At 36.3% G+C, this 25,362-nt stretch overlaps 1 protein-coding gene across 1 annotated transcript in view; it reads left to right on the top strand.

The window, feature by feature from the left end:
- The first annotated feature begins 3,185 nt into the window (after positions 1-3,185).
- Positions 3,186-25,362, top strand: part of LOC149782244 (uncharacterized) — a 577,549-nt gene continuing 555,372 nt past the window's right edge. The window contains exons 1-8 of the mRNA XM_089935097.1: positions 3,186-3,223; positions 3,807-4,009; positions 5,301-5,446; positions 9,732-9,908; positions 14,732-14,890; positions 18,264-18,406; positions 20,289-20,359; positions 24,905-25,071. Of these exons, the coding sequence (XP_089791223.1) occupies positions 3,186-3,223; positions 3,807-4,009; positions 5,301-5,446; positions 9,732-9,908; positions 14,732-14,890; positions 18,264-18,406; positions 20,289-20,359; positions 24,905-25,071 (1,104 nt within the window). The remainder of the gene's footprint in view (positions 3,224-3,806; positions 4,010-5,300; positions 5,447-9,731; positions 9,909-14,731; positions 14,891-18,263; positions 18,407-20,288; positions 20,360-24,904; positions 25,072-25,362) is intronic.

Here is a 25,362-nt window from a genome sequence, read left to right as displayed (position 1 = left end):
ACCTGAATCAACTGCCCTCTTCTACATGCTCGGTTCTTACCAGTTAAGCCTTCTGAGTCGAACAATTCCATCCTTCAGTTGTGGAGAGATTCTTGAGAGTGACCAACTATATTGTCCCTCTGCATGTCTCTATCCCTCAACTGACTGACTTTCCTCTGGCTCTGTTCACTGAGGAGAAACAGTCGGGCCCCAATCGCTGCCAAATGTTCTGCCCCATGATTTTGGACACATTCTGGTGTCATGGCAACATGGATAGGATAGAGATCCATCAGATCTTTTAGATGATATTGGTTTCTCTGACCAATATCCCTTATTTTGTCTCTAAAGGGATCCAATCCTGGTTTTTAGCATCACTCGATTCAAACCCCTTCGAACTTCTAGCCCACACAAATCGCTAAAGTCACTATCATACCGACCATGTTTCCTGATAGCTTTAGCTTCTGCATGCAGGATAAGAGGGCTGCATATCCCTTTACATTGACCCAAATTCCCCTCAGATCAGATTGGAGGGTTAGGTGGTTCTTATGATACTATTGGGCCTCATAACCCAAAATAGGTTACTGTCTGTCAGTAAATCAAAGTTGTCCCTTGCTCTTCCATAACCAGGTTGAGAACAGCAAACATGAAAGATCCTGTTCAGGCTCTCAAGGACTCACTTGCAGCTCACAGACATATGTCATGGCATGTGCAAATGATGCTTCCTTCCAGTGTGAGACAGACCACATTATATCACCCTTCAAGCCCATTCTTTGGGACTCAGATGGGTCGTACACTTGGTGTACTCTGATGTCTCACCAGTTCAGAGTTGTCTCTCGTAGTGTACTGCTTTGATGTTTCAAGTAATCTCTGTGAGCCAGAACACAGGATATCATGCATCATGGCCTTTAGTCTTGGCTGAAGTGGACCGTATGCTTGGTGTACTCTGACATCTCATTAGATCAGAGTAGCCTTACATAGATTACTGCTCAGAAGTCTCAAGCCATCTCTGCAAGCCTCACTTTTGAATGCAATGTTTTGATGGGAGATATTGTAGAAGCTGTTGGCCGGCATGTAGAGTCAAGTTCCTCTCAAATTTTATGTCTGAAATTTTGCATCGCAGAGACAAACTTGGATTTGCTAGGGTCAGTGGCAGCAGCACAGATGGCCACCAGACCCAACTAGATCAATCAACACAGCCTGTTAGATTTAATGGATTTGCCACTGAACATTTTTGTAGGTGAAAGATTTCAACTTTATCATCTAAACCATATAAAAGTCCCAGATCAAAGGAACCCAGGCTGAGTTGCTTGTATTATTAGGAGAATGTGTTATCTTTCATATGGGAAATCCAACCTTCATCCCCAGAAGGATACTTGAGGTAGAGTTCAGATGCATATGGTCCAAATTGTCTTAAATCTGGATGCAACCCAGCCAGTATCAATGTGACAAATTAGCATAGGTTGACAGAATACCAGTCTGGGGGATGTGGAGGGTGGGAATGAAGAAAGGAGATTTGTTTCTGAGTGGGAACATATATGATCAGAGTTTTAGGCCCTTCCCAAGGCTAATTTCACTATCACAGATAAGCAAAGATGGACAGATTGCAAATCTGGGAGATATATAGGGTGTGGATGAGGAAAGGGGATTTGTTTCTGTGAGTGGGGACATTTATGATAGGAAACCATTTTGAAGTTTTAGGCTTTTCCCAAGGCTAACGTCATCATCACAGAATAGGAAAGATTGACAGATTACAAGTCTGGGAAATTTGAATGGGGATGGAGATGAGAAAAGAGAGTTTATTTTCATGAGGAGTATTTATGATATGTTGCCATGCTATTAGTAATGATGGCATACCATGCTGTACCTTTTTGTGTTTTCAAAATCCAGTGTCTTCATCACAATTCAGCAGTTGTAGGTAGAGTGCCAGTGAGGAAGGTGATGAAGGGGAGGGCTGGATGGGTTATTATTAGGAGGATTTAGATCACAGTTATTTTTCCTATATGCCTCTGCATTTTCTTTGTCAGCACTGGATGTTCCATTGTGTCCAAATCCTCGTAAAGTTCTTGTCATGGTTATCTGGCATTATTTGAGAGGCTGCACTGTGAACAAAGCAACTTGCAGTGAGTTATGCATTTTACTTCTGGACTAGCATTACTCACTCTGCACCTTTGCTAAAATACAGACTACCACACCATAATTCTCATATTTTAAAGAATGAACAATTTTCTTTAAATCAGGTATGTGCAACTTCCTTTGGGTCATGGGCCAGATAAGCAATTTTTTAAGTCACGTCCCTTGATGTAAATATGTGAGCTGGATCTGGGCTACTGGCCATAGGTTTAAATGCCTGCTGTAAATCAATACCAAGAACACTTCAATCTGATTCTTACATCACCTCCAAAATGTGAGGAAACATTGCTCTACAAATGGATTGGGGCAACAATCATGGTTACTGACCTAAAAGTTAAAATTGTGATCTGTGGGGAGGAGTATTTATTATAGGAGGCCATTTTGCATTATTAGGACCTTCCCAAAGCCAGTGTCCTCCATACAGATCAGCATACTGGTCAGCCTGACTGGGTGATATGGAAGGGTAAGATGTGTAAAGGGTAGATATTTCCATGATGAGTATGTACTCCTGCTGAAAGTTTTAGAGTTGTGTGGTATTACCAGTACATTGGTTACCACCTTTTGTTTTTTTTCTGGTGGTAGATACCATGGTACGTTTTTTTTTTACAGTATTGGTATTTTGGTGGTTGCCATGGATATTACAAATTTAATAATATTAATAGCATGTTTTCTTTTTTCATTACAAATAATTAAAAGAAATATTATTCTTTTTTATGAAAACAGATTATTTTGTCTCAGACAAATTTTATTTGAGAGAAGATGATATTATTATGCCTTAATCACATGTTTGACATGTATGCCAATGTGGTGGCCAAATGTAATGTTGTGGAAGATATTTGGGTCAAATCCAATTATTGGAAAAGTTCAGATTAAAAGATGTCACATTTGAGTTAGCTTCTATTGTTTATTAATGTGTTAATTGCATGTATTCCTTTGTAAGAGTTTGAATCATTCTCGGATTTTCAGGAAGGCATTGCTTTCTGTTCAAATTGTATGTAATTTCTCGGGTTTGCTAAATATTTTCTCATTTGCTGAATAAGTGTGATTCATGCTTACTGTTCCTGTCTGCCGGGATGATGGCATCCCACTCAGAGATTCCTGGCCTATTATATCAGTAGTGTAATAGTAAATTGTAGGCTTCAATGTCAACACCTCCCTATATTTATCAACAAGCTCTCTAATAACAACACATTATCTTTCACATGATGTCATCTCTAGTGTTGGCTTAAACATCTCATTTTGCTTCCAGTTGTTATATTTCAACTTGTACAACAATTAACATGCGCTGAGCAAATTCTTCATCTATAAGGTACTGTCCATTTAATTAGAGGGAGGGGCTGTGATTTTGTTTTGAGCTGAGATAATTTTTGTTGTTTTGTCTCAAGTTAATGATTTTTGTTCAAATAATATAGTGGATATAAAATACAGTGTTATTTTGCTATAAATCAAAGCATGATATTTATTCCAGCATTGATTGATGAAAAGTTTGAATAAACAGTGCCAGGCCTCATTGCCAGAATATATCAGTCACTTTAATGGGTTGTCATCAGCATTTAAAATACTTGAAAAATGTTTTGCTGCAATGCTTTAATTAAGAGCTTAACATACAGGCAGTGTCCTTATTGTTTTGAATTATTTAAATGGGTTCATCTTATCGTTGTGTATGATATTTGTAATGGAACTTTTGACTGTTTCAGTATACCTTTGAACCTAACAGAAGGGACTGAGTCGAATACTACTGACATAGCTGTACATCATCGTCAAAAGCGAGGCTTCTTCGACCTGAACTTGAAATTCCTTTTGCAGTCTCCTAGTGTAGATTGGAGAAAGGAGATAGGCACATCTGCGATAGGGGCCTCATTTGGAGTGATCATGAAAAATCTACTGGATCTAAACATTTGTAAGGGCTAGAACATTATCATTGACAATCAATATTTTATTGTCCATCATTATTCTGCAGAACTATTACCACAGCTCAGGTTTACTTTAGCTGCTGAGGTTCTACTTGACAGTTTTGTATTGCACAGAGTTGAATTTCTACCAAAGTAAATCAGAACATTTGACATATGGAGTTGTGTATTTAAGTAGAATCCATGAATGCTAATGTTGCCATGAGTTTGTTTTATTAAAGCGTTCAGAATGATGAGGGTCTCTAGCTCATTATAATTACTGCAAGGTTTGACACTAGACCTAGAGTCAATGCCCAATTTTAAATGTGTTTGAGATGAAATTTTACAAGTTTAACCAGTTAGATTTTTGTTTTGAGAAAGACAAATTCAGGGAGTGAACCATTTGCTACTTCTGACATGTATATCCAAGGCATACATGTGCCTTGCCTCAGTAGTGACTAATAAATCTGCTTGTAAACAAGCACTGCTATCAGTCAAAGCAGATATATCCACTGCCTTGCCTCTGCAGGGACTGATAAATCTGCTTGTAAACAAGCACTGCTATCAGCCATAGCAGATATATCCACTGCCTTGCCTCTGCAGTGACTGATAAATCTGCTGGTAAACAAGCACTGCTATCAGTCATAGCAGATATATTATGTGCTGTAGAACTTTGTGTTAGAAAGATTCACCTTACATGTTAATGTTACAAATGATCTGAATCATCAGTAATGAACAGTAAAAGGACATTCAACCAATCACAATCAAGTTAATAAATGATGATTCTTTCTTTGAAAGCAGTTGTATATTAAATTTTCTACCGAATAGTGATTTTCTGTAATTTCGTAAATCACGGTAGTTAATATATTGAAATGACAAGGTCTGTCATACTTTCCATTAAAAGAGATGATTTTCTGTTAGGTTTAGACATAGCCATATCCAAGTTCCTTTGGTTTGGATTTCATGGAACTATGCTATGTACCAACTGTGCATTATCTAATTATTTGGTCACAGCAGCAGTCAGTTTTGGTTTCTAATCAATGGGGACAAGTCATATCTCCTCCATCATTCATTGTCCACTTAGACATAAAGTTTTTTTAACAGCCCCAACCCCGTGTTGTTTCCTCAAATATAGTTTCTGGAATTCTTTTTTATGGTATGTACAGGAATCATGTGAATTAATCAAAGAATAACTTTGTATGTTTACAAACAAGAAAATTAACAGCTTTCTGGCATTGTTTGCATTCAGATACATTTTGCTGAATAAAAATCATCCAATTTTGAATGGTGTTCTTTTCATAGCACCTCTTGAGGGACACCTGAAGATTGACGTCCATGATGAGGCTTATGCCAGGGTGCATTTGGGAATCCTTGGTATCAATCTTGACTTTTTCCAAGCTCGTCTTTGTCTGGGCGGAGGAGTTGAATATAACCTTAACATACTGCAGGTGAGAACTTGTTAGAAATTTCTTTGATACATACTGTAAGGGCATATTAGCTGGTGACACAGTGAGTTGTCTTGTTAGGAAAATACTTAAACCTTAAAAACTTAATAAAAAGCTTAAATAAATAATTGCATACCTTAAGTACTGCTAAAATTTTGTGATTATTTATTTTGTAATGTTATAATATTTGGTAGTACATTAATAATATAACCGCTCTGGTGGTCTAGTGGTTAGAGCGTCCGCCTCGGATGTAGGAGGTCGTGGGTTAGATCCCCAGCCGAGTCATACCAGAGACTTATGAAAATGATACTAACAGCTGCCTCACTTAGCGTCAGCTTGGTGTCAGGATAATGTGACTAGGTGGGACATATGCTACATGTCTGTGGCATGATGCCTCAGTGCTAGACATCACTATAAACTGCCACATTGCAGACATCATTGCGATATGACTGAAAAATTGTTAAAGCTACGTTAAAAATAAAAAATCACATCACATTAATAATAGTTGTATTGGAATATTAATATAAGTACTTTCTTTGGCAGTATATACTCTGAATTTGAATATTTGGTATTGTTTATTTCAGAGTTAAATGTCTGAGTGTGGGAAATTTAGGCACAAAAAGGCTTTCTTTAGATGGATGTGGCCTGACAAATTTGATTGGAAGTTGCTTAGAGTAGGCATACTTATATGGGTAGGAAGAAATTTCCTTCTTTTCACTTCTTTGATCCCAAGAGGTTATGGGATTTGTACCTCCTGAATTCCAGGAGGGTATGGAATAATGTGGCTTGTGGATCTCCTTTTGGCTGCTCAAGTGGAGCTATGCAAAGAGGATGGGGGTTGTTCCGCTTCCCTCTGGAAGGATGAGAGGTACGACTTCCCATGAAGATATAAGGGATGAGAAAACCCTATTTTTTCCAAGTTTTTGTCTCAATACAGAGATGTTTAGATGGAAATACTACTTTCCAAAGGAGCAAGCACAGGTGACAATGTCCTTTCTGTGTTGGTGGATTCTGATAAGTTTTATGTGGGAACTGACTGAGAGGTTTACTGCCTTTTACCTCGGGACTTGTGTTACAAGTCTTCTGTCTTGGAGGGCAAGAGAATTCTCTTTGAGTTTGGAGAGACTGTCCAGGGCAGTAGTGTCACACCTGGATTTGCTTTTTCTCCCATGTTCCTTGATGTTTGGAGAGCTTTTTCAAAGGTTTTTCAGGAGTTTGCCAGGTGACATAACAGGTGGTCTGTTAATTCTCCTGGATTGTTGAGGCAGACCAGACTGCCCCTTTGGGTCCTTCTCCCCAAGATTTTCAAACCTTCCTCTCATCCTCCACTTGCTAAATGAGGTGGCTAAAAAGTTCAATGGAGAAAGTTTGTGGACTCCTTCCACATTCCCAGTTGGAGGTGGGGAGCCCTTGGGATGCATCCCCTCTCCTGCCATCTATTCTGATATAAGCATCCCTGTGAGTGTTTGGCTTGCCCTTCTTTTAGGGGTCTGGTGGGTATCATGGAGGATGTGTGCAATCTGTCCACATTAAACACATTCCTGTGGGAAGAGTTGTTCAGGATGGAGAGTACCACTTCAGTCTGGTATGTGACAAGGTCCGGAAACTGGGTGGTCTCCTTTGACCTTCAGAATATATGCCTTCACATTCTTGTATTTCCTCCCCAGCAGAAATACCCCCAGGTTTTGCCTGGAGCAGGTTATTTGTTCAGTTTGAACTCTGCTGTTTGCCCTATCACAAGCTTTTATCAGGGTGATGGAAGTTGATGCAGGCCACCTGAAATCTCTGCAGATTCTTATCCTCTCGTATTTGAATGACTAGTTGATGGTTGATGTGCAATATCCTCAGCCAGTCCCTCCTGCAAGATTTGTCACTCTTTTGGCACATGGTGAAATGTTCAGTTTAATACCATTTTAAGGATTCTGTTAATGTGGGGATATGTGGCCCGGGATGGCTGAGAGGTCTAAGGCACTTGCCTGTGCAAATCACTGGCATACTGGTAGCTGTCCTGTGGCTCCAACCGTTTTTGGTCACCAGTATCCTTACCTTGTCGGTAGATGAATCCAGGAGTTTACTATAGAGGAAAACCCTTCTGTCACAGCACATCTTGTTTCTCCTTCACAGCAGCTCACATTTTCTCCACCTTCATACTTAGCTATTATCAAGCAATCAGTATGCAGAGACCATTTCTTTTAGTAAAGCTGTAAGTTGCATTTGCCATGGCTAAGACATAATTCACTTCCATTCCATATCCACTATTTGAATTATTGAGTATAGCTTCCTCTGAGAAAATTTCCCTTAAAACTGACTTCAGCTATATTTGGCATCTGTGAGGAGATGGAATGAGCATTGACACTGCCTTGTCTCTAGAGAAGGGTTGTTTATGGTTCAACTTTAATTAAGAGTCAGTTTCTTAATGAACCCTGGTTCCAGGCAAAGAACCAGCTTTCTTTGGTAGTTCCACTCTCTGTCAAGATTCCTGGTTCAGTTATATCTTTGCAGGGGTTGATCAAGATGCATTTATTTGCCCAGTTAGGGATTTAGATCTATTTGGTTAGTTCAAAATTGAGAAGAAAGGAGCAGAAATGTTTCTTCCTTCCTATTAAGAGTTTGGTTGATATTTCAGGAGCCACCATTTCCAGGTGGATTACTCTGACTATTAGAAGGCTTATCAGTTTTCACTGGGAGGGATCCTTTTTTTATGAGAGTTAAAACTCATGAAGTCAGGCCTGTTTCTATTTCCTGAGGCTATCTTAATCATTCTTCATTGGAGGAGAGCTACATTTTGGCACTCACATGATACATTCCTCTTCTTTTACATTCAATCTCTAATGCAACAGGGATTTGGATCTATTTGGTTGGTTCAGAATTGAGAAGAAAGGAGCAGAAGTGTTTCTTCCTTCCTATTAAGAGTTCTGTTGATATTTCAGTATCCACTATTTCCAAATGGATTACCCGGACTATTCAAGAGCTTGTCAGTTCTCACTGGGAGGGATCCTTTTTGAAAGTTAAAACTCCTCAAGTCACGCCTATTTCCACTTCATGAGGCAGTCTTGATCATTTTCATTGGAGGATGTTAGGAGAGCTACATTTTGTCACTCACATTCTCCTTTTACCTTCAATCTCTACTGCACCAAAGGCATTTTGTTTTCAAGCCCTATAATGGCTCATAAAGATACCCAACTGTCAGATTCCTCAAGTCAAGCCTATTTTCACTTCATGAGGCAGTCTTGATCATTTTCATTGGAGGATGTTAGGAGAGCTACATTTTGTCACTCACATTCTCCTTTTACCTTCAATCTCTACTGCACCAAAGGCATTTTGTTTTCAAGCCCTATAATAATGGCTCATAAAGATACCAAACTGTCAGATTGCATTAGGAATACTCCTACTGTAAGGGTAAGTTAATTGGTTTATACCAGTTTCTTTACCCCTTGTCTCTCCCTCCAAACTGGCAAATTCAGCAAGGCTATTGTGAGTTTTACATTGCTGCTATTAAAATGTAGGTTATTTTTAGGGGATAGGGCGAGACTAACTTTTGTTATGTAAGAATTACTTGTCAATATTGCAAGATTCCTTTCTACCCTGCTCTGATGTCCCAAGCATATTATGTGTCCCAGTCAAAGAGGAGGAGTATTTAGCATGGGCCTATGATGTGGGAGTCAGACTGGGTCTGTTTTCTTCATGTTCTAGAGTTCTAGAACTTTTCCATCTAATGGCAGGATGGAATTATGAGCTTGGACAAGGTGACTTGCATCCCAAAAGAGGTAAGCAAGCTCAGGCAATTGTGACATTTATATATTAAATAATTGAAATTAGTGCTACCTGACACCCCCACTGCATACATACTGTGTTTGCTTGCTTAAATCCACCTTGAGTGCAATGAAATATTCTTAAATGAGATGCTTGCTAGCTTGAACAGTAAAATCTTGCAGTTTGAGTAATAAAGTCAGGGGTCTTATAGACTCATTCAAACATAATTTTTACAAACTTGTATCCAGTATTGTTTCTCATGTGCACATTTTATAATACATCACAGTGTTTAGGCTTGTCTTTTAAATTTTTCTCTGCAAAAACATTGCAAATTAACCTGCCAGTTGCAGAGATTATTGCAACTGCCATAACTACAACTATATTTTGAAATATGAAAATATTAACTCAATCCATCAATGAATTAAACAAGGTTTGTCATCTCAACACCCTGATAGGGTCATTTTATAAAGCAAGTGATAATTTTACAAGAATGTTTGCATTTCACAAAAATTCTCACACTCTTTTTATTTTTTAGGAATTTTCTCCCTCTAAAATCATTGAGACAGCCAAACGGTTTGGTAAGATCATCCTGGATGTGATCAGAGCAATAGAGACAGGGGTGGACCTTTTCCGCAGTATAATCAATGGTGATATCTCCATCAAAGATATGATTATTGCTTTTGTTCAGACTTTAGAGGAACTGCCATCAAAGGTTTGCTCGTTGTTTAGCTCACCTGGCCATACCTTACTACAAGGTCCTCTGAAACTTCCATCATCTATTTTTTTTCATTCACATTTGCTTTTTTAAAATTTGTTTTTATTTTTAAATATTTGACAACTTATGAATCTTCCATCATCTGTTCTATTTCTTTTCGTTCATGATTGCTTTTTTTTAAAATGTTATTTTTTTACAACTTCTCAAAAATGGTAGTTTGTACATGATTTTGCAGGGACCATTGTGGCAGCAAGATCTATAAGAACACACTGATATGTTTTCCAATCAAGTGGCCTAAGTGGTTAGAGTGTCCACCTCGGCTGTGGGAGGTTGTGGGTTCAAACCCCAGCCAAGTTATACTAAAGACATATAAAAATGGTACTTGCAGCTGCCTTGCTTATCATTCAACATTAAGATATTATTGTTTGGACTGGTCTTCCTGGTGCCAGGATAATGTGATTGGGTAGGACATGATGCCATATGTCTACAGCATGATGTTCCAGTACTAGACATAAGTATAAACTGCCACACTGCAGATATTGTAGCAATATGACTGAAAGATTGTTAAAGCTACATTAAAAATCCAAATCACACATATATACACACTAAAAAAAAGACAAACCTTTTAACCACTTCTCAAACGTGCACAACAGAATTTGACTAAAATTGACGGAAAGCATCAAGTCATCATGGCTTTTCAGATGTGTTGAATTGATAATGTCTACCTTATGAAATATGTTTACCATTACTAAAATATTTTTTAAATGACTTTGCAAAAACTGCTTAGCAGGATTTGAACAAGTTTGACAGAAAGCATCCCTGCCAATTTATGCAGATGATATAGATAACATCTATGTTGGGTACCCATAATATTAAAAATAGAACAACTTTTAAACGACATCTTAAAAACCACCTCAGCAGATTATGACAAATCATTCTGCCATAGATGACTTCCAAATTTTATAAGAGTTATGCCAATCTTTAATCAGATATGGCTTCTGTTTCCATTGATAGAAAAACCTTTATATGCCGGCTTCTCAAAAAATCACTTAACAGACTTTGACCAAATTTGACAGCATAGAGACTTAAGAGACTTTTTGTTTTGATGCCAGTCAATTCAGTGTCAAATATGGACAGAGTTGCTGAAAACAACAATATTTACATAGATTTATCAAAAAGACTTAAACAACCCAGCTTTCTTACAGAAAGCATTCTGGCATAGAAAGCTTTCAGGATTGGCCAATTATGGTGTTGTGCCATCAGATATGGATGAATGTATATAATCTTGAGAAATTTTGAAATACTTCTTTTCATAGTAAAAGAAAGCATCCTACTGACCCAGAATTCTTGACCAACAGTTCTTATATTGGGGTATTAGGTAGATGTCAGCAAAATGGGGTTCAGCACCAGGTCTTTGGGGACACTATTGAGAGTAGATAAGGCAAAGGGCAATTTTTTTTGCACTACAGCTCTCAAAATGTAATTAGGTTGACACACTTTGCCAGGCCCATCTTCACTAACCAAAGTTTTGATACTAAACCTTGGCAGATCAATCAGATATTTCGGTGCTTCAAGTTTGTGAATTTTGTTGGATGCAGTGGCATTACGTATTAAAGGAGACAACTCATGACAACTAACAGATGTTGCTTGGATAAAGCACTGAAATGTCTGATCAGTTCACCAAAATGTAGACAGGGTTAGCACATCAGAACCCTGGCTAGTGAAGATGTGCCTGGCCTTGATATATGAATTTTCATATTGTAGACATCATTATTATTTGAAAGTGCAGTTATGAAATTATCAAATATATTAAAAAAATATAAATGTTATCATTCAAATATATATATATATATATATATATATATATATATATATATATATATATATATATATATATATATAGTTTGCAAATACAACAGCTTTTGTGTTTTATTTGTTTGTTTTGTCTATGTTTTATATTTGCCTTTGATAAAGACTCCTTATACATTAATTAACCCCAGGAGGTTTTTGACATTTTTGCCTGAAAATCGAGTAGGAAACACGTTTTGAAAGCTATTTCTGAATAGATCCCAAAACACCGAATCCCTAATGATATTTCAATAACATACTGCCTAGTTAGAAACATTGTTTTTCATTGGCTATTTGACTCGCGCATGAACAGAAGGGTAAAAGTTGGAGTTCTTTTTTGTTTTTTGTTTTTTGCTAAACGGAGCCACTTTTTTGTACGGAGACCACTCTTTATTCCAAATGCCAATCTTATACTACTTTTTGCAAAGGCTCATCTGACTGTTTGAAGTTCATACCGGTTTGCCTTAGATCTGAGACTGAAAAGTCTAAAAATCTGGACACAAACTCTGATTCCGACCTCGGGCGAATTTTGGGTAGAAAAAAGTTGGGTCCAAAAAATTAGTTTTTTTAATCTGTATTTAGTAGTGCAGCTAGATATTCCAGATTATTTGGTATCATTGTAGAGCTACATCTGTCTACCTTTATATAATACTACCCACTTCAGTGTATTTTGCATGACCATGACACTACAGAGCTCGGCAGTAGGCTACTACCTCCTGCCCCATTGTCGTCACTAGGGGTTAATGTGTTAAGGGTTGAAGTTAGATAATTGTTTTGCACTGTTCGTTGTCAGTTTATTGCATTTATATATTGCAGTCTGGAAGTGAAAGTAGCCATGCAGAGCTAGCAAACTTTTGTGTCATGCACATCAGATGTATAATGGCTTGGCTGTCTATCCTCAAACCCAAATAACCCCCATCATTCAGTTATCAAAATATAGAAAAAATATACATTATTTACATTTCCTCAGGATGTACAGATTTTTTAAAGGATTAGAATTAGGAAAAATAAGGAGAATATCTGAAATTTTGCACCATGTGCAAAAATGTAAAACTTCACAGCAGAATTTGAGTTATCATTTCTTGGGTCTCTTGTTGTCTTTCCTTTGATGCATTTATCTCTCTTCTGCTGCAGAGTTATCTTCCTTTCAGACTGTTGGGATCCTTTGTTGCAGATAAAATTGAAATTAAAATGCATTACATTTTATGGTGGCTGATGAATCTCCCCCAAAATCTTTATTGGTATGAGGATGGTTTTGAGTTTGATCTCACCTTTTCATGCAATCCAGCATAGGGGATTTGTCATGTGACTCTCACATGATAACTGTCTTATCATGTGGCCATTATCCCAGTTCAGCAATGCAGTATATTACAAGACAGATGCATTAATTGAGTATCCTGAGCAATTTGGATCTCAATGTAAAATTTGTTTGCCCATTTGACATTGATATTGAACTATGATAATAATCACATTCATCACAATACAGTCATATAAGAAATTCACATTCTGACATGTTCAATACATGCCTTTTTGGTTTAATTGAGAAATTGTGTCAGATGAAAATGTTGAACTGGAGCATTCTTGGTAAAAGTTTTTGATTTGGGTTTCTTATTATGGAATAAGAAATATGGTTTTAAAAAAAAATATTTTTATCATAGACTGAGAGGTAAAGATGGGTCCAATGAAAGATTTTGTACGATGGTATACAGCAGTAGTTTTGAATGTACCACAATAATAACACAGTATACTGCAATTATATTAAGGACCAATAATTCAACCTTCTGATCAAGGGCCTGACACATTTTTTAAAATTTCCATCTGTGAAGAGCTCCTAAAAAGATATATTTCTCTGTTCAATAGCACCATATTATATCCATAATATTATTTGGAAAACTAAAATTAATTATCTTGAAAAAGAAAAGAAAAAATATTTTAGCTCAAAATTCAATAAAAATTACCCCCCTCCTTTTGCTGGAAAATGAAGAAGCCAATGTCTTATAGCAGATGAATTGGCTATGTGTACGTGTAACTGTTGTTATAGGTTGTAATCTAAAAGCTGTAATTGAAGTAAGTTGATTAAGCTTACAATATAGCTGATACTCTGAAATAAATCATGTTGGCATTAGAGACACTATTGATACAAATAGGAAGTGTTGATACTGATATAATATGCAGAGAATCATTGAGTGAGTTGCTAGGGCAAGATCACTTTCAGAAAGGGACGGTAAACATAAATTACATTCCCTCAAGAAATGAGAAAATATTTAATGGACTTGAGCAATTACATAAAGTTTAGAGAGAAAACAAGTGCATTTCAAAACATCATAGGATTATTCACTATCTTATAAAGGAATACTTATACTTAGCACATGCATACACATTACACTAGTCCAGTAACTATAACATGACATTTTTTTAAATGTGCAATTTTGCAGAAAGGTGAATTCGGCCCGAATATATATACCGGTTTTATAAATTCCATTTGGACACTGCATGTGATTTGTGTCAAAAATGTGATTAAAGGATTATAAATATATTTATAATATTCATCAATAATTTGTGCTACATACAACCATCTTGTAAAAAAATGGACAGTATTTTAAACCATTTGTCATGAATGACAAAAACATGCTGTTAATATCATTAATGTAATACATTAGAGTCCATGGGAATTTCTGTACATTCCTTACTGACAGAAACTACCAAGATACCAATTAAGTTATTAACACAGTACATATCTCCAGTAAAAAAAAATACTGTGGTCAACTGGTATACTGGGGTATTACCATGAAACTCTACAGAGAGGCTGTTTTAATTAACTTTTGGTGCATTGTGGGTCAAATAACCCCTTTGTACTGTCTCATACATTTAGAATCTAAACCTTGAGAAGAGGAAGAACGTGACAACTCAGTTAAGGAGCTAATTATTGGTATTCAGGGGAAGATAATCCTTTTTTTACTGCGCTGTTACAGGTTATTAATATGAGGAAGAAAGCATTGGATGTGATGGGGAAGTTGGGACAGATTGATGAAGATGAACTCCCAGAATTTGTTCGTCCTCTACGTAACCTTGTGGTGAAGGTCACCACTCTTTACAATGACATCCATACAGATGTCATGACATTCTATAATGTAAGTATTTCAGTAATAGATAGGAAGCCTGTAAAGTTCCAGATAAAAATAAATAATTAAAAAAACTACTTGAAAAAATAAGACAAATTAAAAGGGTCTTTAAATTAAGTCACTTGAGACATTTTGTTCGTATTTGTTTTAAAATGAATCATCTCAAGACATAAAACCAATAAGTCCAAGTGAAAGTATTGTTATATCTTTGTAAACAGCACATAATTTGCATAATGATTAATGTCTACTTTACATTTTATTGATATATCAATCTTGTTTCTGTTGACATTTATTGTGTATGTATTTTTTTACACTAATTTTGTTTATAGATGCTCATAGAGATCGAAGTATTGTTTTAGTGTTGTTGGCTGCATCGGCTTTGACTGATGTTATTCGTTTGGTCAAAAACATGGTGAAAGAATTGAATTTGCCAGGTCTTTGATTTGTGCTCATTCAAGAGGTATTGTTGCTTTAAACATTAAAGTGACTGCCATTTGCGTCTGCATAGTTTTGTTCTTTTGTATTCTTTTTTGTGGGGTATTTGTGGAGGTTAAACCATGAAATTAAATACCTACTAATATGCAAACTTTGACAGGCAAAACCATGAATTTAAGTACCCATGAAAATGCCTTTTTTTATGACAATAAATGATACTACAGTAGTTGGATGTAGAGATTCCAAACCATTGTCTGTATCTTCAAAAGCCAGACAAGTGATTGATCATTGGGTACTCTACATTATCATGTGATAGACCATCTGCTTTGGTTGCCTGTTTAAATTCAGCCTCCAAATGATAACCAATACGAAGGGTTCTGGTCATGCACACGCCATGTGATCATCAACAAACCCTATTTAGACAACAACTTAATGGGCTAATTATAGCTTCTTGCATGAGTGTTTGTCTACCTTCCATGGTTCATGTACAACACCGCTATACAAGTACACCTCTTTCTCGATAACTCGCGCACAATGGGGTCCACAAACATAGACCACACTATAAACAAGGCACGAGTTACCGAGGGACCTCCACAAATTGGGAAAAAATCGCTTTGACATCGAGAAAACTGGGGGGGGAGGGGGGAGGCGTTAGGGAACTGGGCTGTTTAATGACTGAATGACTGAATCCTCATTTTACAATCACGTCGATAATAATTTTTAATAATGCTCTTTTTCTAATGAAGTTGTTCGTTATACTGTTAAAATAACATTTTTTCCCAAAATATCCAACGTATGAAAGATCATTCCAACTGGTTTGAACAACCATCACGTGTACATGAAAAATCTGTGTATTACGTCACTGCTTTTTGTTTTCTTGATGAGTCTGGTTCCCTTAATGGTGTTTAATAGTATCTTGCCAAATCGGTAGTCCATAATATGGGAACTAAACTAACTGTTCATTCACCACCAAACAAGATTCCTTTTTTTTTAAAAACACGTCATTTTCTCGTGACACATCTAGGCTGAAACTCAATTTTTTATTGTTCAGTTAATACATTGTTAATGTTGTGATTTCATTGTAAGTAATAATGAAATTTCTTATCATCCCTGAGGATATCTCTAAATGCCGGTTCAAGAATTCTCTGAACCTCGCTTGCCTGCAATGGTCCGTATCGGTGAAATCAATCTCGATATTTTACGAAGTATAAGTATTCATTTCGCTTGGCTGCCTTGTTATCTTTGATCACAGTTATGAAAGAGTCAGTTAATTTAAGGTAGTTTCTGTTACATACACAATAATGTTTATTACATTGTTCAATTGATCCAATGAAGTGAGTGCACCCGACATATGACCTAGACCACTAGATTTTAAGTTTGTCCGATTTTTGTGCCTTTTAACTTTTCTTTTATTCCGTCTCCTTTTTTTTTAATTCAAAAGACATAATTAACGTGATAATACAAAGGAGGCTAGCTTTTAATTCAGTGCTACAATACAACAAATACTTCCACAATTCAATTATCAAAACACTGTTGGCACTTAATTAGGCTGTCAGAGAAACGCTTGCGGACATAGCTGTTATGGTAGATTGACGCATTTTACGTTTAATTACAAGAAGACACATTGCATTTATGACGATTACACTTAAAAGAACTCAAAGATGGAACTAGAACACAAATTTCAATTGATAACAAAATTATTTAATTTGTATTTATTTATTAAAGTACTGCCTCCACTCGGCGTAAGTGACATTTTCATTGATCGAAATTTCCTTACATATCATTAATTGTGGGGTACTGGGAATATTGTTTGGAAAGAGAATAAAAAAAATTGTATGAGCTATTTTTAAATTTGATATTTCATAGTGTTGATTAAAATTTACAGGTCCTATCTACCATTTTCAATGATAAAACGAGCGATACATTAAAGTTTCCATTACCAATTTTGATCGTGATTTTCTTCAAGAACAACAAATAGGGATAAATATTTGGGGTATTTTCGGTTTAAAAAATGGAATTCACAGCCTGACACCATGTTATAAGAGGGTTGGTGAGTTATCAGGGCGCGAGTTATCAAGGGAGTGGTGTATTAGCTTATATCAAAAGCAATCTAATTATATGTCACATCAACCTGCCACACTACCAATACCTCCCTTTTCATGAAAAACTCATTATAAAATTCCCTTGAAAAAATCAAGATCATCAAGTTGTGCCTAAACTAAAATTAAACCATTATCATTTAGGAGATAAAATTAAAATGTCATGTATTGTTATTTGTAGCATATTGAGAATTTTGTTTAGAATTTTTTTTTTAGTAATACCGTATGACTTGTTTACAGTTGCAAATTTCATGATGATTCATGTTAAAAAAACACACATATTTTTAGATATATTTTTATAAGAATAAATGGGTCAACACGTGTGTTCACTAGTAATAATGATAATGATTAGAAGAATTAGATTATTTAGAGAAGGTAACTCAGCCAGTTACAGAAACTAATCTTTCTTGAGGTCGTCTGTTATGTACAGTACATATAGCATATAGAGTACAATGTGACAACAATTTGGCTTAGTATTAAAGAATTAAGTTACATTGAAAATTTTAATTCAATTTCAGGCTCATAATGCACAAGCAGCAGTGAGAAAATAAAAAAAAATGTATTGAAAAATGAGTCTGTAAAAAATATGACTGATTCCTAGAAATATTAAAGCAAGGGAGCAATATTTTATTTGGAAAGATAGAGAATATAGGTAGAGGAGTCGGACATAGTTGTCATGTAGGTTTTACTATTTTTACTTGAAACAAGTCAGGATTAAGAATTTGTATCCAACCTGTCAGGGTGTGAGAGGGGTAGATGTGTGTGACTTTTTGGGGTAGATGGGATGAAGGAGAAATGGTAATTGTTATTTAATATCATATTAAAATATTGTTTCCATGACAACACAGACCCTGATGGAGACAGTGACCATAATTATTCCCCAGGCTGGTGCAAAGATTTGGAAGAGTATGGAAAGTATCATTGATGGATTTGGTGACATCACAAAAAACCCCAAGATTGCCTTAGCCACCATTGCAAAAGCAGTTATTAAGTAAGTATAGATAGTTCATCATTAATTATCTTCAAACATTTTATGTTACATAATTTTCTTTAGAAAATTACTTCATGTTTCAGACTGCTCTGGTGGCCTTGTGGTTAGAGTGTCTGCCTTGTATGTGGGAGGTCATGGGTTTGAACCCTAGCCAAGTCATACCAAATAGTTTTTAAAATGGTACTAACACCTGCCTTGCTAGGTGCTCAGCATTCAGAGGTTAGTGTTAGGACAGGTCGGCCTGGTGTCAGGATAATGTGACTGGATGGGACATTATACTACATGTCTTTGGCATGATGCCCCAGTGCTAGACATAACTATAAACTGCCACACTGCAGATATCATAGCAACATGACTGAAAAATCGTGAAAGCTGTGCTAAAAATCCAAGTAGCACACACACACACACAGATACACACAGACACGCATACACACAGACAGACAGACACACAATGTTTCCTGTAGGAGATGCATTTTCATTGACTGTCATGACATCATGTAATTGGTACATGAAGCTAGTGCACTTTCATGATGTTTAATACAAATTTATATGGCATCACATAATGTCAGTGCAGAAACATTGATGAACTTAACATTTTTAAATTAAATTATGCAATGGAACATTTATGGTGAAGAAGAAATTTTATGAACCAGTAAACCTAACAGTTTGATCTCTCCTTCAATTTGTGTTCAATATCCCGAATAAACCAGAATTAGTTGTTGAATGGTGTTTTTGTTGTCTGTCACCATATGATTAGTACAAATATTTTGATGCAGCTCTTTTCAAATGATTTGGAGAATTTCGCTATGAAACTTTACATACACACCCATACACACACCATAAGCAGTAGTTGGTCCTAAATGAAAATTGTTCCAGCCAGCTTTCCAGGATGGCCATTCATTGAAAGTTTTTTCCTTCTGATGTGATGTGCATATTAACATCAGGTGTTCACTAGAAGACTTTTTATGATGTCTTGTTTAGCCTAAAAGAAAATAGTGTTAATCAGACATCCAATATTGCTTTCCTGACAGCCATTTTAAGATCTTATCTCTGCTACTTCTGAATGGAAAATCCTGTTGAACAAAAAGTTTCACCTGAAGACTTCTTATGATGTCTAGTTGGTTCTAAATGAAATTTGTTCCATCCTGACATCAACCATGACTACCATTGTGACCATACTGGTAATCTTGCTATCAAGAAACCACCTGAATGGATGGTCATATCAGCATGGGATTTTCACCAGAAAGACTTGGGTTATCCTGTTGGTCCTAAATAAAAATGGTGCCAGTCTTAAGTCTGTTATAGCCACCATGAGAGCTGTCTTGAAGATTTAGTTCTCACTACTCCGACTGAATGGATGGTGTTACTGACAGAGCATTTTCACCAAAAGAAATGATATCTAGTTATGGATTTGGTCTTAATTTTGCATGCAACATTTCTGTCATGTTGGCCATCTTTAGATCTTGTTTTTGCTACTCCTTTCAAATGGATGGTCATATTTGCATAGGATGTTCATGAAAACATGGTATATGCTGGTCTAGAATGAAAATGATGCAAATCTTAAATCCTATATATCTCCACCATGGCCATCTTGAAAATCTTGTGATTGCTTCTCATCTTTAATTGTTTGTCATCTTGACACACGGTTTTCACTAAAAGACTTCCTGTGTTGTCTGTTTTTTTTTCTAAATGAGACCATTATCGGTCTTACATGCAATTTGGCTATCATGTTGGTCAGCTTGAAAATCTTGTTAAAAAATGTCGGAGATGTGTTCAATACACAGGGGTTCAAAATGAAAAAAAAGAGATTTTTTTTGTCAATAGAATATCAGTCCCTTCGAGGGATTCTTGTTTTAAAAATGGTTTTGTTTCTATTTTTCAGCATTTATTTATCAGTGAAACAGTTGCTGGATGCTAAAAACAAGACAATGGAGGCATGCTTCTTTCTAAAAGGTGACATGACATTTTTTGATAATTTATTATCTCCCTAGTAAGTACAATAGCCATCAATATGCCCATCTGTCTTTTTATTCATAAGAATTTAAGTTTGTGGAGCAATTACACCTTTCACATTCTTTCAACCCTAAACAGTACATAAGTTGCACAGAGGTGCATTTTTTATATTTATAATTTTCTTCATTCAAAATTTGTTTTGGAAATAAAGGCTCTGAGTAAGTAGCAAATAATTTGAGAGCACTGATTTGCATACAAATTGATAGCACTGCTTTGTTTATAAATTTAGAGCACTGCTTTGCATATAAATATATAGTGCTGCTTGGCATATAAATTGCAGCGCTGCTTTGAATATAAATTTATAGCACTGCTTTGCATATAAATTTATAGTGCTGCTTTGCATATAAATTATAGCGCTGCTTTGTATATAAATTTAGAGCACTACTTTGCATAAAAATGTATAGCACTGCATTGTATATAAATTTAGAGCACTGCTTTGCATATAAATTATAGTGCTGCTTTGAATATAAATTTATAGCACTGCTTTGAATTTAAATTATAGTGCTGCTTTGTATATAAATTTAGAGCACTGCTTTGCATAAAAATGTATAGCACTGCATTGTATATAAATTTAGAGCACTGCTTTGCATATAAATTTATAGCACTGCTTTGTATATAAATTTAGAATACTGCTTTGTATATAAATTTATAGCACTGTGTTGTATATTTATAGCACTGCTTTACATATAAATTTATAGCACTGCTTTGTATATAAATTATAGCACTGCTTTCTATATAAATTTATAGCTCTGCTTTGTATATACATTTATAGTGCTGCTTTGTATATAAATTTAGATCACTGCTGTGCATATAAATTTATAGCGCAGCTTTGTATATAAATTTAGACACTGCTTTGCATATAAATTTATAGCGCTGCTTTGCATATAAATTTATATCACTGCTTTGTATATTAATTTATAGCACTGCTTTGTATATAAATTTAGAGCACTGCTTTGCATATAAATTTATAGCGCCTCTTTGTATATAAATTTATAACGCTGCTTTGCATATAAATTTATAGCACTGCTTTGTATATAAATTTATAGCACTGCTTTGTATATAAATTTAGAGCACTACTTTGCATATAAATTTATAGCACTGCATTGTATATAAATTTAGAGCACTGCTTTGCATATAAATTTATAACACTGCTTTGCATATAAATTTATAGTGCTGCTTTGCATATACAGTGGTTCCTTGACTTATGAGTTTAATTTGTTCCGTGTCGGAGCTCGTAACTCAAATTACTCGTATGTCAAATCAATTTTCCCCATTGAAATGAATTGAAATGCCGTTAATCTGTTCCAGATCCCCAAAAAACACCTCAAATTTTTTTTAAGTAAGAAAAATGTACTTATAAATAACGAATATTCTATAAAAACACAAAACAATATAATGTACTGCAATAAACTTTTTTTATTAAGTATAATGTACAGCATTTACCTTGGAGATCAGACGACTTGAAGATGCTGATGGAGGTGGAGGAGAAAGGCTGAAGTGAATAACTGAATCTTATTTGCTGATCTTTGCCCTTTTCGCCACGCTTTCCTCACTTTCATCTGCAGGGGTTTTCGATAAAAACCTGTCTAATGAGGTTTGTTTCATCCTCTGTTTCAGAATGTTTCTGAAATGAGTTAGGCAAGTGTCATTAAATAGTGCTGTCGCATGCCCAGTTGCAACTTTTTCTGGGTGTTTCTTTTGAATAAAGTCTGAAAGTTTCTCGGACATTCCCAACATTTCCTTTATCTCACTTGTAGAGATAACCTCCTCCACATCACCTATTTCCTGCAAAACCTCCATGTGCTGCTGCGTCTGTAGTTCCTTTAGCTCCTCCGTTGTCAGTTCCTCGGAGTGCTCCTCGATGAGCTCGTTGATGTCACCTTCTTTCACGTCCAGGCCCATGGACTTGCCGAGGGATACAATCTCCTCCACCACTGCCGCTTCGGGTTCGAGTCTTTCAAAGTCCATTTCAGACACAACCTCAGGCCACAGCTTCGTCCACGCAGAGGTCAAGGTCCTCTTTGTAACACCCTGCCAGGCCATATTGATAATTCTGAGGCATATCACGATGTTATAGTGGTCCTTCCAAAACTCTCGAAGGGTGAGGTTTGTGCTCTCCATCACCTCAAAAGCAGCGGCGAAACAGGTGCTTGGTGAAGAGCTTCTTGAAATTAGAAATCACCTGCTGGTCCATGGGCTGCAGGATAGGGGTGGTGTTGAGTGGAAGGTAGAGAACCATTATAAACTTGAACTCTTCGAGGATGTCATCTTCGAGGTTAGGTGGGTGAGCAGGTGCATTGTCCAGGATGAAAAGGACTTGCAGGGGTAAGTTATTTTCCTGGAGATATTTCTTAATGTCAGGACCAAAGACCAAATTCACCCACTCCACAAAGAACTGCCTGGTGACCCACGCCCTTGGGTTTGCCCTCCACATAACCTGCAGTTTTTCTTTCAGAATTTTATGTGACTTAAAGGCTCTAGGGTTTTCTGAATGATAAACGAGCAGCGGCTTAATCTTGCAGTCGCCGCTTGCATTGGCGCGCAGTGCGAGGGTTATCCTATCCTTCATGGGTTTGTGGCCTGGCATCCTCTTCTCCTCTGCCGTTATATAAGTCCTCCTTGGCATCTTTTTCCAGAAGAATCCTGTCTCGTCACATTTGAGGACTTGCTGGGGTATGTATCCTTCTACTGCTATAATTTCAGCAAAAGTTTTGAGGTAATCCTCAGCTGCCTTCATATCTGCGCTCTCTGCCTCACCATGCCTGACAACGGAGTGAATGCTGGTCCTCTTTTTAAAATTCTCAAACCAGCCCCTACTGGCTTTAAAGTGCTCACCCGATGCCTCATCCGTCGAAGTGCCTCGGGTCTGCTGCAGCAAATTAGCATAAATAGCTCGTGCCTTCTCGCAGATTATTGTCTCCATCACGGTATCTCCTGCGAGCTGCTTCTCCATCAACCATACCATCAGTGGCTTCTCCATATTTTCATGGATAGATGTCCGCTGTTTAGAAGTTATTTTAATGCCCTTGGCTTGCATTATAGCCTTTATCGACTCCTTTTGCTTCAGTATGGTGCAGATCGTAGAAGTGCTACGCTCGTACTGCTTCGCCAAGTCGACTACACGCACACCTTGGTAATGTTTTTTGATAATTTCTTTCTTTAATTCAATGCACATCATCCGCTTCTTCTTCTCAGCACTGTCCTTCGCACTCACTTTCTTTGGATCCATGTTTGGAAAAACGAAGTTTTGCAAAATAACTGCAAGCACAAATGCAAGCACAACAATGATGCTTCCACTGCAAGCTAACCACTTAAAGTGAACGAGTGAGACAAGGGATGATGTTGCGACATTCACTGTGGCATTCGCTACGCCAACTAGTGATGGGGTATCTGAAGCTGGCTCATAACCTGAATTTTAGCTCTCAACTCAAAGCAAAAAATCGGCAGAGAGACGACTTGTATCTCAAAAAACTTGTTAGTTAGGACACTCGTAAGTCAAGGAACCACTGTAAATTTATAGCACTGCCTTGTATATAAATTTAGAGCACTGCTTCGCATATAAATTTATAGCACTGCATTGTATATAAATTTAGAGCACTGCTTCGCATATACATTTTTAGCACTGCATTGTATATAAATTTACAGCACTACTTTGTATATAAATTTACAGCACTGCTTTGAATATAAATTTATAGTACTGCTTTGTATATAAATTTATAGCGCTGTTTTGCATATAAATTTATAGCACTGCTTTGTATATAAATTTAGAGCACTACTTTGCATATAAATTTATAGCAGTGCATTATATATAAATTTAGAGCACTACTTTGTATATAAATTTAGAGCACTGCTTTGCATATTTATAGTGCTGCTTTGCATATAAATTTAGAGCACTGCTTTGCATATAAATTTAGAGCACTACTTTGCATAGAAATTTATAGCACTGCATTGTATATAAATTTATAGCACTTCATTGTATATAATTAGTGCACTGCTTTGCAAATAAATTTAGAGCACTGCATTGTATATCAATTTATAGCACTGCATTGTATATAAATTTAGAGCACTACTTTGTAAGTCTGGAATCATGGGCATGTTGATGATTAAAGTAGATTATAAAATCCTAAACTTTATACGTTTTATAACACTCTGGTTTAATATTGTTGCTAAAACTTAAAACCTACACAATTGTGCTGAAATGTGGCATTAAACCCAACAACAGCAGTATTGATTTTTTGTGCTGAAAAATGACGTTAAACCCCAAAACAACAGTATTGATTTTGTGCTGATTGGTTCAAAGTTTTATGTTTTTAAGGCCACATTTATTGTGATGTGGAAGCTTTATGGTTATCACATTTTTTCTTGTCAGCAAGTCTCTCGCACCGTCTAGTCTGTCATCAAGCTCATGACAATCATAATGGTGGAATTTTTTTGTTTTTTGGAAACACGTTTATGTGTATTTCAGTTTTCTGTCGTTACTTTTAGACGAGAAGCCATATTGGTGGGATGTTTCTGCACAATGGGAAGAGATTTCAACTCTCGCCGTTGAGGCTGCTTCAAGTCTGGCAAAAGGAGGACCTCAGTGGTTCGTAGACACTTATTTAGATGGTGAGGATCCTGTGGCAAAATTCACGAAAGGCAAAACCAGTATGGTAGGTAGTATTTGTGGTGAAATTTCTTCAGATATGTTCCCCAGTCATAATATATTTTAGAAGTCCATCAACTACCTCACAAATCCAGCCCTCACAAGCAAAAATATATTAGTATCCTTTGGCTTGTTTTAGTTTTATAGTGCTGAAATTTTGTTTTTGTTTGAAAACAGAAGTCAGAAGAGAGTGGTCTCCCTTTGGATAGAAGATTAGTGCCATATCTCATAACTTGTCATTTATGTCAGAGGTTCATTATAGAAATGCAAATTCCTGAGTTTGTAGCAAACTAAAATT

The sequence above is a fragment of the Sinohyriopsis cumingii genome, chromosome 15 (genome assembly GCF_028554795.1).
Source record: "Sinohyriopsis cumingii isolate HCF-2022 chromosome 15, ASM2855479v2, whole genome shotgun sequence".
Classification (NCBI taxonomy): Eukaryota; Metazoa; Mollusca; class Bivalvia; order Unionida; family Unionidae; genus Sinohyriopsis; species Sinohyriopsis cumingii.
The sequence above is the reverse complement of the archived record's forward strand: the minus strand, read 5'-3'. Positions and strand labels throughout refer to the sequence as shown.